The 13,914-nt window shown below is 54.2% G+C and overlaps 6 protein-coding genes across 6 annotated transcripts; 3 read left to right on the top strand and 3 right to left on the bottom strand.

The window, feature by feature from the left end:
• Positions 1–213: 213 nt before the first annotated feature.
• Positions 214–2,042, top strand: ALT_7406 (putative MFS quinate transporter; the record flags this gene model as incomplete). Its single annotated transcript, XM_033560797.2, has 4 exons — positions 214–491; positions 541–730; positions 781–909; positions 963–2,042. The coding sequence occupies 4 exons, from the start codon at positions 214–216 to the stop codon at positions 2,040–2,042; spliced, it is 1,677 nt and encodes a 558-aa protein (XP_033416688.2).
• A 79-nt stretch (positions 2,043–2,121) lies between these two features.
• ALT_7405 (uncharacterized protein) lies at positions 2,122–2,775 on the bottom strand (the record flags this gene model as incomplete). Its single annotated transcript, XM_033560796.2, has 1 exon — positions 2,122–2,775. The coding sequence occupies one exon, from the start codon at positions 2,773–2,775 to the stop codon at positions 2,122–2,124; it is 654 nt and encodes a 217-aa protein (XP_033416687.2).
• Positions 2,776–3,607: 832 nt separating this feature from the next.
• Positions 3,608–5,230, top strand: isn1 (IMP 5'-nucleotidase ISN1; the record flags this gene model as incomplete). Its single annotated transcript, XM_033560795.2, has 8 exons — positions 3,608–3,632; positions 3,682–3,692; positions 3,741–3,761; positions 3,808–3,822; positions 3,868–4,015; positions 4,061–4,855; positions 4,929–5,068; positions 5,126–5,230. 8 exons carry the CDS (start codon positions 3,608–3,610, stop codon positions 5,228–5,230), a joined length of 1,260 nt encoding a protein of 419 aa, XP_033416686.2.
• A 262-nt stretch (positions 5,231–5,492) lies between these two features.
• On the bottom strand, positions 5,493–8,029 carry ALT_7403 (ATP-dependent 6-phosphofructokinase; the record flags this gene model as incomplete). Its single annotated transcript, XM_033560794.1, has 4 exons — positions 5,493–5,536; positions 5,586–6,726; positions 6,773–7,234; positions 7,289–8,029. The coding sequence occupies 4 exons, from the start codon at positions 8,027–8,029 to the stop codon at positions 5,493–5,495; spliced, it is 2,388 nt and encodes a 795-aa protein (XP_033416685.1).
• Positions 8,030–9,077: 1,048 nt separating this feature from the next.
• Positions 9,078–11,103, top strand: ALT_7402 (mediator of RNA polymerase II transcription subunit 17; the record flags this gene model as incomplete). Its single annotated transcript, XM_033560793.2, has 3 exons — positions 9,078–9,352; positions 9,407–9,792; positions 9,845–11,103. The coding sequence occupies 3 exons, from the start codon at positions 9,078–9,080 to the stop codon at positions 11,101–11,103; spliced, it is 1,920 nt and encodes a 639-aa protein (XP_033416684.1).
• Positions 11,104–11,446: 343 nt separating this feature from the next.
• ALT_7401 (putative metal ion transporter C27B12.12c) lies at positions 11,447–13,813 on the bottom strand (the record flags this gene model as incomplete). Its single annotated transcript, XM_033560791.2, has 3 exons — positions 11,447–12,309; positions 12,648–13,135; positions 13,185–13,813. 3 exons carry the CDS (start codon positions 13,811–13,813, stop codon positions 11,447–11,449), a joined length of 1,980 nt encoding a protein of 659 aa, XP_033416682.2.
• Between the last annotated feature and the right edge of the window lie 101 nt (positions 13,814–13,914).

Raw genomic sequence — 13,914 nt, 5'->3', positions numbered from 1 at the left:
GTGTCGGGTATGCGATGCGACCAAAGTTAGTTTCCTGGTCCTGATCTCGGAGATTTCGACCCCACGCTTCTACTCCGCGTTTTCTCCGCAGTGTTCATGCATGGGGTATAAAGCCGGGGAGGGATCGTCTGTCCATCCCTGTTTGTCCATCCACACCCCTCAACTTTTCTCTGCTCTTCTCTCCCTTAGTATTCTGAGCGCAAGGACGAGACGATGGCAGGCGGTCCAAAGAAACCCGTCAACATCTTCCGGTTGAAAAACCTTAGCGAACCCAAAGAAGTCTTCAACTGGAGGCTATGGTTCGCGGTTCTCTCATTCGGCCTTATGGGCGCTGCCCGTGGTGTCGATGAGGGGTTGATCTCGGGCGCTTTCAACTCGAAGGATTTCCAGCGGACGATCCACTACAGCCAGTACAGCGAGGTCGAAAAGACGAACATCAAGGCGAATGTGTCGGCGATGGTGCAGATCGGTTCTGTCGGTGGTGCTCTCTTGTAAGTTCTAGATTTGGTATTGGTTGGCAGCTTCCTAACCAGAGAGCAGCGCGTTCGTCGTTTGTGACCGCATCGGTCGTATCTGGGCTACTCGTCAGCTGTGTCTTCTGTGGATTCTTGGTATTGGTATCTTCTTGGGCGCAAATGGAAACCTTTCAGCCATCTATGCCGGTCGCTTCATTGCAGGATTGGGTGTTGGACAAACTGTCGTGGTGGGCCCGGTGTATCTCGCTGAGATTGTGAGTATACCGTCGCATACAGTCTAATGCAAGCTGACAGTCGTGGCTAGGCTCCCGCGTCTATCCGAGGTCTATGCACCTGTGTGTTTACTGGTTTCGTGTATCTTGGTATCGTCCTGGCCTACTTCACCAATTACGGCTGCCAGGTCAACCTCGGAGACAACACACACAAGCGATGGGTGAGTGCGCCGACAACTGCCCTGAGAACGAATCGCAGCTGACAATCCCGTAGGAAGTGCCAACCAGTCTGCACATCATCTTCGCCGGCCTGATTTTCCTCCTCTCCTTCCTGCAATACGAGTCCCCTCGCTTCCTGATCAAAAAGGGCAAATACGAACACGCAATCCGCAATCTGGCGCGCGTGCGACACCTCCCTGAAGACCACGAGTACGTCGTGCAGGAGATCACGGCCATCGAGCAGTCCCACCAGGCCGAACTCGAGGCGACCATGGGCGCTGGCTGGCTCGGCGTCATCAAGGAGACCTTTTGCGTCCCGAAGAACCTGTACCGCATCTACCTGACCGTCATGTCTCAGATCCTCTCGCAGTGGTCCGGCGCCGGCTCCATCACCCTCTACGCCCCAGATCTCTTCAAGCTGCTCGGTATCACCGGCTCCAACGAGAGCCTCCTCGTGACCGGTGTGTTCGGTATCGTCAAGCTCGTCGCAGCCATCACGTGCGCCCTGTTCCTGGTCGACGTGATCGGCCGCAAACGCGCCCTGCTCATCGGTATCACCCTGCAGGCCATCGCCATGATCTATGTCGCCTCCTTCCTAACCGACGTCCCGGAGATGGGCATCGTCGATGACTTCGTCCTGCCGGAGGCAAAGCGGGGCGTCAGCCGCGGCGCCATCGCCATGATTTATGTCTCCGGGTTCGGCTGGGCGCTCGGCTGGAACTCGATGCAGTACCTGCTCACCGCGGAGCTCTTCCCGCTGCGCATCCGTGCCCTGGCGACCTCCATCGCCATGACGCTGCACTTTGCCAACCAGTACGGCAACTCACGCGCCGTCCCGAACATGCTGCTGTCCACGGACCACGGCGGCATCACCCCCAAGGGCACGTTCTGGTGCTTCGCGGCGGTGACCATCCTCGGTGGTGTGTGGGTGTTCCTCAGTGTGCCTGAGACAGCCGGGCGGTCGCTCGAGAGCATGGATCGCCTGTTCGAGCTGCCATGGTACAAGATCGGATTGTACGGAAACAAGGACGCCGAGGAGCGGGATCAGGTGGTGTCGGAGAAGATGCAGATGGCGGAGGAGATGCACGGGACTGCGGCGCACCAGGAGACGGTGGACAAGTCAACGAGGGTGTAGCTTTGTAGCCGTCAAACATATCTGAACCATATTGATGTGGAACGCATGTTAATGAATTTATTTATTCTTGCATTTTAATTCACGAATTTGACGCTGAATCTGTATCTACTGGAATAATCACAATCCGCGCCTTTCGCGACGCATCCTCCCTCAAAGCCTGCTCATCTCTCTTCGCGTATCTCCCTGCAGGAAGCACCTCCATCTCCTGCATCTCATCCAGCTCCTCCCATGGGAGATCAACCCGAACCACAATCCCCCTCGGCCGAAAAAGAGTCTTGTTCCACCGCTCAACCTTCCTCGACAGCCTGGACCCCGAATCTGCATCTATATCCGCTGGCCTCTCCGAAGCAGCAATAATCAAATTCATCTCCTCGCGGTTCCGTCTCGCCTTGCGCGCCACCAGGACCGCAGGGATCGCACCCAGCACGCCGGCCATCACCCCGCCAAGCGCGAGGACGCCCACGCCCTTGGCGACTGTGGTCGCCCATTGTCGCGGGGAGAGCTTCACCTCCTCGTTGAGGTCCTGGGTGAATTGGGTCCAGTGGTGCGGGGAGATGTCGTATTGTGCTAGGAAGGGAGGGTACGCGAAGCCGGAGGTGAAGTAGTCGTGTTTCGAGGGGATTTGGATCCCGCGGTTTGGTGATAGGGTGGAACTTGAACTTGGGTGTTGTGATGGGGGGGAGGAGGGTGGAAGTGGTTGTTTGGTGTCTGGTTCTGGTTGTGATTCTGGCATAGTGGGTGATGCAGCTGGGGTGTATGGCGGTGGTGGATCTGATATTGATGGATGGTTGCCTTCGCTGAGGAAATTCATGTTCATGTTCATGTTCACCTTCACCCGGGTGATGACTGAGATTTGTGTGCTTGATTCTGTTGGATAGGCATTTCCGTGTATGACTTGGGCGGTTTATATTGGCATGACAAAGAGACTGGATGGATGACTCCAGGCATCAATAGCATCGTCATCATCATCATCATCGCTGGAATAGTATCCAAGTATGACTCGACACGAGAATGTAACTTTAATCTCGTCGAGGTCGATGACTGGCTTGAATTATTCTCAAGCGATGGTGATAGGCTGGGATATGCCTCAGGCTCCAATGTCTTGCGTAAACACGAGGTGTCAATCCCAGGCAGATGAGCCATACGAGATGCGGGCACTCGATTTGCTCAAGCTTGCATATTTTCTGGTGACTCCGGATTTCCTTGTCTAGATCGTATAATCCCTGCTGGTCTGTCTAAGCCACCCTGGATTGGTCACAGCGAGGCTTATTCGCGATAAGATCGGCTCTCGAGCCAATAAGTGATCAATAAGCCATGGTACAGAATGAGTCACCATGACCCTGAGTCTAGACGGAAGATTCGATGCCAATAAGCACTCAAAATAACCAAGATTAATCCAATCAAATCAATCATCGATGGGAGTCGAGTTTGCTACAACCTCACTGGAATGTGTCTCACCGTGTCTTGGCAAACACTTCTCCAACTCACCGAGCGGGGAACCATCCCGCACTCCTCATCCTCCTCATCCCCCCCTCCTCACCCCCTGGCTAACGACACCACTCACAATGACCACTCGGTATCGCGTTGAATGTATGTCTCTTTAAATACAATTAGGAGACTGATGCTAACCAACTGATAGATGCTCTCAAGGTATGCTGTCAGCCATTGAGGTTGTGCTTGGCTGACTCACTCCGATAGTCGCATCGTCGAGACCAGCTGGTAAGTTTTCCTTCGTGCCTTTCAAGGCGCAACTAACATTTTCCAGATTGAATGGATCAAAGTGAGTACACCACTCGATAACCACAGGAGGAAGCTCATTTAGTAGGGACTTCTGGCGGTCCCCTTTGTGCTGCACTCGCAGCCCACCGCTGTCTACCAGGAACACAGCGAGAATCTGGTGGCCGTGGCGGCCGACACCCATCAACGCTACGCGGAGATCTTCCGGGATGTCGAGAAGCTCATCGACGACCACAGTAAGCCTCATTCCTTCTGTCCCTAGTCGCAGCTAACCCAAACAGTCGACCATGAACGCGACGCCGCGCCCGGCAAGTCCAAACTGAAACTGCTCGTCCCGACCGCGGGCTCCTTCTTCAGCCGGCTCCCGCTCGAAGACGCCTTCAAATACCAAGACGCCAAACGCATGATCAGCCGCCGCCGCTTCGTCGCCCCTTCCTTCAACGACATCCGCCTCATTCTCAACACCGCCCAGCTCCTCGGCCTCGTCCGCGGGCCCGGCCTCGACCTCGTCACCTTCGACGGAGACGTCACCCTCTACGACGACGGCGCCTGCCTCGCACCGGACAACCCCGCCATCCCGCGTATCATCCGCCTCCTGCACCAGGGCGTGCGCATCGGCATCGTCACCGCCGCAGGCTACACCGAGGGCGCAAAGTACTACGAACGCCTCAAGGGCCTGCTCGACGCCGTCCACGACTCCCCCTCCCTCACCCCCGCCCAGAAAGACGGCCTGGTCGTCATGGGCGGCGAGAGCAACTTCCTCTTCCGCTTCGACTCCGCTTCCCCGCACCGCCTCTCCTACGTGCGCCGCTCCGAGTGGCTCCTCGACGAAATGAAGTCCTGGAAGCAGGAGGATATCACCCAGCTGCTTGATATCGCTGAGTCCTCGCTGCGCGCTTGCGCCGCAAACCTCAATCTCCCTGTCGCTGTCCTCCGCAAGGACCGCGCCGTCGGCGTCTACCCCCATGACCGGAGCAAGATCCACCGCGAGCAGCTCGAGGAGACTGTCCTCGTCGTGCAGAATACGGTTGAGCGGTCTGTCGTCGGCACCAGGCTGCCTTTTTGCGCGTTTAACGGTATCCCCACCACCCCCATCCCCCAAGGACCCCAAACTTGTTTTTTCTGGGATGTAGCTAATGGCTGAGACAGGCGGGAATGACGTCTTCGTCGATATCGGCGACAAGTCCTGGGGTGTGCGCGCTTGTCAGCGGTATTTCGGGGGGATCGAACGGTCGCGCACCCTCCATGTTGGCGATCAGTTTCTCTCGGCTGGTGCGAATGATTTCAAGGTGAGTCGTCCCCTCCATCTTTAAGGTGAAGTGAAATTGACGTGACCGTGTTTCTAGGCTCGTTTGGCGTCTACGACTGCCTGGATTGCCAGTCCTTCGGAAACGGTACAGCTGCTCGATGAACTGGAGGAGTTGCAGAAGACGGATAAGAATCATTCTTGATTATGGATACAATTACAGGTTATATTCGGTTTACTGGAATGGCATATGGCATGATACCATCATTCATTGACTATGAAATCCTAGATTCAATTCAATATATTTGCCCAGACCACGTAGCCATCGTGTATTCTCAACTCCAGATGCAAAATCATAATTCTACCCCAATGTCCAAGTCCAGGGCATCAGCTATTTTCCGAAATATCATTCAAGGGTCGCGTCAGCTTCCCGTCATCAATCGTATCCCCGGTATTGCACGGTCGCTCTAAGGTGAAGTGGCCGCCGAAGGTTGAATGGCTGTAACATTGGCTGTAACAGTCAGTATTGTAATGCAAATACGATCATAGTCGGAGCTTACACTCATAGCATGACCACATGGGTGTTCCCGCAGCAGCACGGCCAGACAAGATGTTGACATAGTTCTGAAGCTCCAGCCAGAACTCCGTCTTGGGACGCCGGCGTGCCCAATCCGTCTCCGTTGCTTCCAGACCGTCCGCGCCGCCCATGGCGGAGAACAACACCTGCGAGCCCTTGATACCGATGACCGCCGCCGACATCGGGTCCGCCGCAATCTCGTCGCGCGACTTGCCGGCGTAGTTTTCGAGATGCAGCATACACTTGACCGCCATCCGGAGCGCGCGGATACGGTCCATCGGCGATGGTTTGCCTCCTTGCTGGAAGTGGCCAGGGACGGCCGAGCGGGACTCGAACCGACCCTTGGCCTCCTCCTTGAAGATGTCGGCGATGACCTGTGTGGTATAAGTGCTGGAGGCACATTCGTTGCGCAGGATGAGCTTTCCGGCACGGTTGGCTCCCTTGTCCCGAGCAAAGTTCTCGCGCAGGAAGTCGATGTCGTTGGAGAGCATCTTGATGTCAATGCCCTCCTCGGGAATGTACACGGCTGTAGCACCGACGGCGAGACCAGCGGTAGTGGCGATGTAGCCCGACTTACCACCTTGTGTCTCAATGACGAAGACACGACGACGAGAGGACGACGCCGACTGGCGGATGGCGTCGCAGAAATCAATCAAAGTGTTGAGACAGGTGTCGCTGCCCAGCGAGTACTCGGTTCCAGGCACATTGTTCGAAATCGTAGCGGGTAAGACAACCATGGGGATCTTGAAAGCGGGATATTTATCGCGGGCCTGGCGGAGCTGGCTGACTGCTGTGAAGGCTTCGAAACCACCAACCACGAACAGTGCGTCAAACTTGTACTTCTCGAAGCACCTTGCAGTGGTCTCGAAATCCTCGGACGGCAGGCTACGGTTTGTTCCAATATCCGATCCACCCTCGTTAACCCAGGAATCGGACTCTAGCCACTTGACTTCACGAACAGAGCTCACAGGCTTATCATCGTGGTGACGGCAAAGGCCGGGGAAACCGTTGTGAATCGCAAGGGGAGTGTGTCCACGAGTGAGGCAGTAACCGACAGCGGCGCGGGTGGCTTGGTTCATGCCTCCGGCCGGGGCACCGACGTGGATGATGGCAATTCTCATTCTCTATTTTGAATTAGCCATGCCGGCTGACTGAGAGAGAGTAACGCACCTTGTCCTCAGGGAGGATCATCTTGGGATGATCAGGTGTAGCAGTGTTGCGATAGGCAAAGTGGTATTCTTTAAATTCGGCATCCCGCATTCTCATCGCTGCCTCAAAGTCCTTGTCATGAATGAGCTTGGCTACATGCTTAGTTTCTTGCACTGCGTCCATCAGCGGTGTCCGCATGATCTTGTTCTCACGAATGGTAATGACTGGCGATGGCGAGTCCGGCTTCATATCCAGAACAGCCCGGACAGCCTCAACACCCTGCAAGGTGGACAGCCACCGGTCATATGCGCATGCTGCTCCTCCTCTCTGAGTGTGTCCCAACACGGTAACTCTAGTATCCAGCCCGAGGCGCTGTGTGAGAATGTCTTTGATCGTGGAGCTGGAAATCTTGTTGAGACTGCGGTCCTGAGCACCTTCGGCGACGATAACGATAGTACGACGTTTACCACGTTCTTTGCGGTTCTATAGAGAAGATTCCGTTAATTAATGACTGGTAACGAGATATTTGCGACTCACCTTGGTGATGATAGAGCACATGTCATCCTCCCACCCGTCACGAGGAGGCATCTCCGGAATGAACAACCAGTCCGCGCCCGTGCTAATTGCGGACATCAAAGCCAACCAACCGCAGTGTCGTCCCATAACCTCGATAACGAAACCTCGCTGGTGGGAAAACGCAGTATCGAAAACGTCATCGACGGCATCGCAAATCCGTGTAAGAGAGGAATAGCAGCCGATCGTGGCGTCAGTGCCGGACATGTCGTTGTCAATAGAACCAACCAAACCAACAATGTTCAACACCTTATACGGCTTGATCTGTTCCTCGGTCAATTCACCATTCTTGACCAGCTCCTCCAACAAACCGGGCCATTCTGAACGGAAGACGTCGGCACCGGTCAAACTTCCATCACCACCGCAGACAACGAGAGCATCGATACCGCGGAGCACCATGTTCTTAGCAGCCTTGAGACGTCCAGCGCGTTCGCGGAAAGCCATGCTCCGAGCAGATCCGATCAGCGTACCACCCTTGGAGAGCCAGCCACGAACATCTTCCCAGTGCAGCTGACGAATCATATGACCACCATGAACCAAGCCCTCATAACCTTCAAACACGGCATACGCTTCGCAGTCGGAGTAAATGGCCATACGGACGACGGCCCGCACGGCTCCGTTCATACCGGGGGCATCACCACCCGAGGTGAGGACACCAATGCGGCGTCTCTTGGGCGGCTCGACGGGTGCTTGTGTTGAGCTCATCCTGTTGACGACCGTAGACTGATCCTCAAAGGAGTGTTGTAGAGATCAATCGCTAGACCGGAAAGTGAACCTCCAGGGGAGACAGCTGTCGTTGCGACCGAAACTGTAGATAAGTTGTTGTGACGGTGGGGTGAAAGATTTCCGGTGAGTGAAAGCGGGAGTGGGAAAGGGTACGTCACAGACACGAGGGGTCAATGGATTCACCAGTTAGCTGATAATGAGCTCCGAGAGCTTGCGATGAGAAAACAGATCTAACAATCTCCAATGAAGGAAGACAGTGATAGAAACTTATGGATGATCAACAGCCGACAACCCCTCTTTTGAGAATCCTGCAGTAGAAGATTTCCATCCCTGCGTCACCACAGGACTCCCGCTCCATTGTCGACGTCACCTGCCTTCTTTCAGACTAGCGCCATTGAAGTCACGTGAAAATACTAGGGCAGGGCTAGTCTTTCACGTGCTTGGCTAGTGACGCCATGGCAACCAATCAATTGACAACGGACTATCTCCGTAGAGAGGTACCTAGCAGAAGTTGATACGATGCACGTCATTTCAGGGCAATGCTCAACTGTTGATCTTAATACCATCTCAATTGAGTTGTTAGAGTTAGTTTGATGATGAGAAGGATATGATACAGTTGATGGCAACGTTCTTAGGCTCATAAGACGGCCAGTTTATCCCTGAAAAGTATGCAATTGCTTCTACCAAGTGCTCTCTTTTGGACGCGTGGTGAAATATATATATACGCCGGTGTGTACCTCTTTAATGTGCTCAAAGAACAGGCATTGTACAAAAGGCAATTGCTTAGATAGCTTTTGCTTGACTGATTCGCATCGGAAAGCAGTAATTTCAGATTCATTGATTGTCACCTGCTATTGGCATAAATCATGGTTGATTGGTCACTGCAGAGTGAGTTGGTGATTTGATGTTGTCTGAGCTCCGGTTGTCACGTGCCTCGGCGTTGCTTCCGTCTTTCATTTCCAGCCTCAAGAACTCCCTCAGCGCTGCTCACAATTCGTTGACGTAGGGCGCGTCTCTAACCGTCACCATGGCAGACGATAAATTTACTCTTCCCTTGCGCCCCCTGATCGAAAAGCGCGACCGTCCCGATCCGTTGCCTCTCGAGATCGCCCAGATTAATGCTCAGTGGGGGTCGTTCCGCGATGTGAGTGAGGAGAGTCTACGCGCGAAGATCGAGGAGGAGAAGAGCAAGGAATACACGACTGAAGAGGAGGAGGGTGAGGGAGCAGGTGCGGAGCTGGATACAACAGAGCGCTTGGATCAATTATACAAACGACGAGCAGAGATCATTCAGTTTGCGATGTAAGGCAACCATTACAGTGATATGGCCGATTGGTCCGTACTGAGGTCCTATAGGCAGGCACATATGGAAGCGATGTTTGCTCTCGATTTTATTTCACTGCTCCTCTCCAAGCACACCCCACGACAGGCCGAAACTTCTATGTCTGCTTATCTGAAGCAAGTTGCACCGCTCGGTTCACTCAATTCAGAAATCATCAGCCCTCCGCCAAAGTCCGAAGCCGTGGTTAAAGACACAAAGAGCGTATCGCGTGGATGGAGGCTGCAGAGCTTCAATGCTGCTGCCGATAAGTTGTTGAAGTCCGCTTCAAGATTGGAAAATGAAGTCGCGTCCGAGACGAGATATTGGCATGAAGTGTTGGCGGTCAAGGACAAGGGCTGGAAACTGTGCAGGCTGCCCCGTCAGGGTCAAACCTTGGGTGTGCAATATGGGTTCCTTGAAGGTGAGTTAGCAAACAAGTAACGCTGAAATGGGTTCTGACTTCTCCTTTGCAGCCACCCCGATATTCCGCGACCGAGGCCTCGCAGCTCTACGAAGATCCGAAGACGGCGCACTCATACTGGACAAAGGATTGGTGCCGGCGAAGGCAAAGACAGTGCGCGTACGTGTCAAGGGCCACGGCACCATCACTGGCTGTTCCAGGCCATACCGGTCGGCCGCCCAGGACCCAGATTCAATCGAAGGCCGCATCCTGCAGGCGCGAGATACTCTGTATGAGGAGGAGCTATTCCACGAACTGTTCCGAGAGGCGAGGATAATGGGTAGCCAAGGTGTGACGACACGCCAGAACTTGGTTCAATTCCCCGTGTCCGAAGAGCAAGACATTCTACTGGACCTGGTGGACCCCGACCAAGAGGCATATGTAGATGGCGAGGAGACGAAATCGGAAGAACACAACGTGCTTGCCGACGCACTTGCCCACTCAATCCGCATACTGCTGTGCTATGCTCATCGTCAAAACCTACGTCGAAGAACACAGCCGCCTCCTCCATTGTCTCCGAAGCGACGTCACATTCCAGAATACCACCTGCTCCGACCGGTAATGGCATACTTACAGCACAGCTTCCATGTGCGGTGGCTAGAGACCTTTATGAAGGATGTATATGGAGTACTTCAATCAGCTGGCCTCAGTTGTAGCTTCACGGCGACCCCTTATTCATCGGTGAACCTTTTCAACATTGATCGCTCGGTCCCGAAGGTGGAGGGTCTGATCAGACAGTTTCTTCTGCCACTGGAGTCCACATTCTCGGCGGATTTGCTCACACCGCAGAGCTCATTCAAAGTAAAGACACGCACCAACCTGTCGGTACCACCTTTTGGGACTCATTTCGAGATCTCACTCAACCTGCCTCACTACCCAGACGTCCATCCGCCGCACCGCATTGGGCTGCAGGATCAGGCGGCGACGATCATTACGCATTTTATAATGCTAGATATTGTCGCGGCGATTGAATCACAGACCTCACCAGCTTCGAGCATTTCAAAGACCGAAGCCAAGTCCGTCTCCTGGGAGCCAACGTATCCTCACCATGGGGAGTTGCTGGCCGTTTCAACTGATGGAAAACAGAAGAAGATGAAGGTCATCCTATCGCGGGATGAGCTGGTTGTTCAAACCTACGATGTGCAGGGCGTTGAGCGTTACAGCCGTGCTACACCAGAAACGACACCCGGGTTGCAGACGCACACATGGAAGGCAGGTCCTACAACGGCCCCAAGCCTCATGGAGTACGTTGCGGCTGTTTCACAACGGTAGCAAGGAATCAGCCTGCAGGCGCCACTTCTAGCCCATCCTGTCATAGATCCTTGTCTATGAGATGTAAATCATTGATACCCGATAGACTCATCTAAGTAGTTCTTACTGCTCAATGCAATGTCGGCTTTCCGTCCTCCAAGGATGATATAAGCCCTGGCAACAATTCACTCACGTCCTGCCCCAGCGTTATCCCTGCTAGAGCCTTTCTTGATAGCAAGCAGTTAGCACAGTTAGCCATGCTGCATCCATAAAAAGAAGCAGCGGGATACTCCCCATTGCTGCACTATTCCATCAGCGAAGCTGACAACTGCCCTACCGCCGACAGCACCTCCACATCATAATCCTACACAGTCAACCGCATCTTCAATTTATCCTCCCGGACAATCTCTTCCCTCTTCTGCAACAACTCCTCCATATCCCACGTAACACTCACATACCTCCCACCCAACCACTCCCTCCTCTCTTGCGTCAACCAACTCATCGCATCCCCCGCCAGCTCCGCCGTGTCCGTGAGAAACCCCTGCAACGCCTTGATCCCCATCGCCAGCTCCGTCGGCACACCACCAGGATGAATCGCATACGCCAACATCCCCTCACCGCCATACTCAGTCATCACGAACTCCGTCAACCGCAGCAGAGCAAACTTCCCCGTCTGATACGCTGACGCCCCCGGCCGCACAAGCAGCGCCCCGATCGAGCTCACATTCACAATCGTCTTCTCAGTCCCCTTCCGCAGAAGCGGGATGAACGCCCGCATGACCAGATACACGCCCTTGACGTTTACCTCCCAGCATCCCCACCAGTCCGCCGGGTCGCTTTCCGCGATGGGGACCCACCTCTCCGACGTCCCGGCATTGTTAATCAGGATATCGAGGTGTCCGAATTTAGAGGCGACTTCGGCAGCAGCAGCGGCTACGCTGGCCTCGTCTGCGACGTCAAGGGCTAGTTTGAGGATTGTTGGCGGCGGGTGGCCTGCTTCTTTGGCGGTGGAGAGGAGGGCGGACTCCACGGCGTCAAGGGGCCCTCGGGCGGCGATGGCGATGGATGAGGCGCCGGCTCGAGCGAAAGAGTGCGCGGTTGCAAGGCCGATGCCGCGGGAGGCGCCGGTGATGAGGACTTTGTGGTTGTGGTGCGTGGACTGGGCGATGAAGGGGTAGGTATCGTGGTGGTGGGTACTGATGAAGTCCATGTTGCAGTTTGACTTGACTTACGCCTGGGTTACGGATGGAATCTTGTGATGATATGGACTTTATGTACAGGAGCAAAGCAGGTTTTATAGATATACGTTGATCGGTCTACGAGGGGATAACGGCCGATTTACTGGTAATTCCGATAAATCCGGCAGTGCTGACATACTGATCGTCGACTAACTATGTGGGTCGGAACGGATATCGAAGGCTTGTACGGAGTAACTTCGATGTTCTAGCTGGTCATCTGGGCTAGGATGACAGGATTTGAGCTTCAAAGAAACCGACTGCGTCGCGCAATCGCCAAAGACAAAACGATCAACGCTAGAATAACACCCAAAATCCCAAACCACCAACCTAGCCCCTCGCTATTCTTGCCTGGTACCGTGACATTCATGCCGAATAAACCGGTAATGATCTGCATAGGCACGATACATGACGCAATCACCGTCAGCCGGCTAAGCGTAGCCACGATCTGATTGCGCATCCGGGTCGAGTCAAACGACAGCTGACTCAGGTACTTATCCTGTGACCGGGACAGCCTCTGTTCCGAGTGTGCCAGGTTGGAAACCATGGTCAAGACGTGGTCCTGGATATCGCTGAGGTAGGAGACCACTTCGCTCGTGGAACCCAGGGCCTCGCAGTGTCGAGCAAAACACCGGATGACGTCGGTTTTGTCGTTGAGGAGTTGCCGGATCTGAAGGACTTGTCTGCGCGACGTGTAGATCTGCTTCAGTGCAAGTCCGATGTCATCTGGTCGGGTGATGGAGACGCTGTCTTCCATCGTCTCCACGCTGGCTTCTACTCGGTGGATGAGTGGAGCGAAACCGTCGACGATGTCGTCGCTGCATTTGTCAGTAAGGATTATTCCATATAGCAGGGAAGGTGACATACATCAAAGCGTAAGATATCCAGTCACTTGTTAAAAAGAGATGGCTTTGATGGTCCTTGATCCGATTTCGGACATGACTGGTATGAGGACTGTTGCCGAAGGTGAAGCTGAGAACCCCCTCTCGGAATATAATAGCATAGACATTGCATCCTGATGTGCGCGAGCCAGGGGCGTCTTCCGCCTGCTGGGGCGGCCGCAGTGAGAGGAAATAATACGGGCCAAAGAGTTCGATCTTTTCCCGGGTCTCGCGGATCTTGATATCCTCCGTCGTCAACGGATGAATGTCAAACAATCGGGAAAGAAGCTCAATATCCCCATCTGAGGGATCCGTGACGTCAAGCCACCAGATGCCATCATGCTCTCCACTATCAAGTAACGCGTGGAGAGGTCCATAGATCAACGCCAAAGAGTTGATGCTGGATGCTTGAATCACCGAGTCCAGCTTGGTCGTGAAGAAGCTGAACTGGGCTGTTTCGGTATCGGAATAGTCTTCCAGGAAATCACGCCTGTACAACTTCTCTGCATCTTGAGGCTGACCCTCAAATACCTTTTCCTTCTCGGTTAACAACCCTCGGCTCCCTGTGCGCGTCCTCCGGCTCAGGAGCCGTCTAAGGCCGGAGAAGAGCTCCATCGTTCAAAGACAGAGAAAGAGCGGACAGCATTGGACGTCGCATTGAACTTTGTAAGCAGGGTAGCCCCAGAGCCATACTGTTGTTTAATTGAGGCAGTTGG

This window comes from Aspergillus lentulus (assembly GCF_001445615.1).
Source record: "Aspergillus lentulus DNA, contig: Alt13, strain: IFM 54703, whole genome shotgun sequence".
NCBI lineage: Eukaryota > Fungi > Ascomycota > Eurotiomycetes > Eurotiales > Aspergillaceae > Aspergillus > Aspergillus lentulus.
The sequence above is the reverse complement of the archived record's forward strand: the minus strand, read 5'-3'. Positions and strand labels throughout refer to the sequence as shown.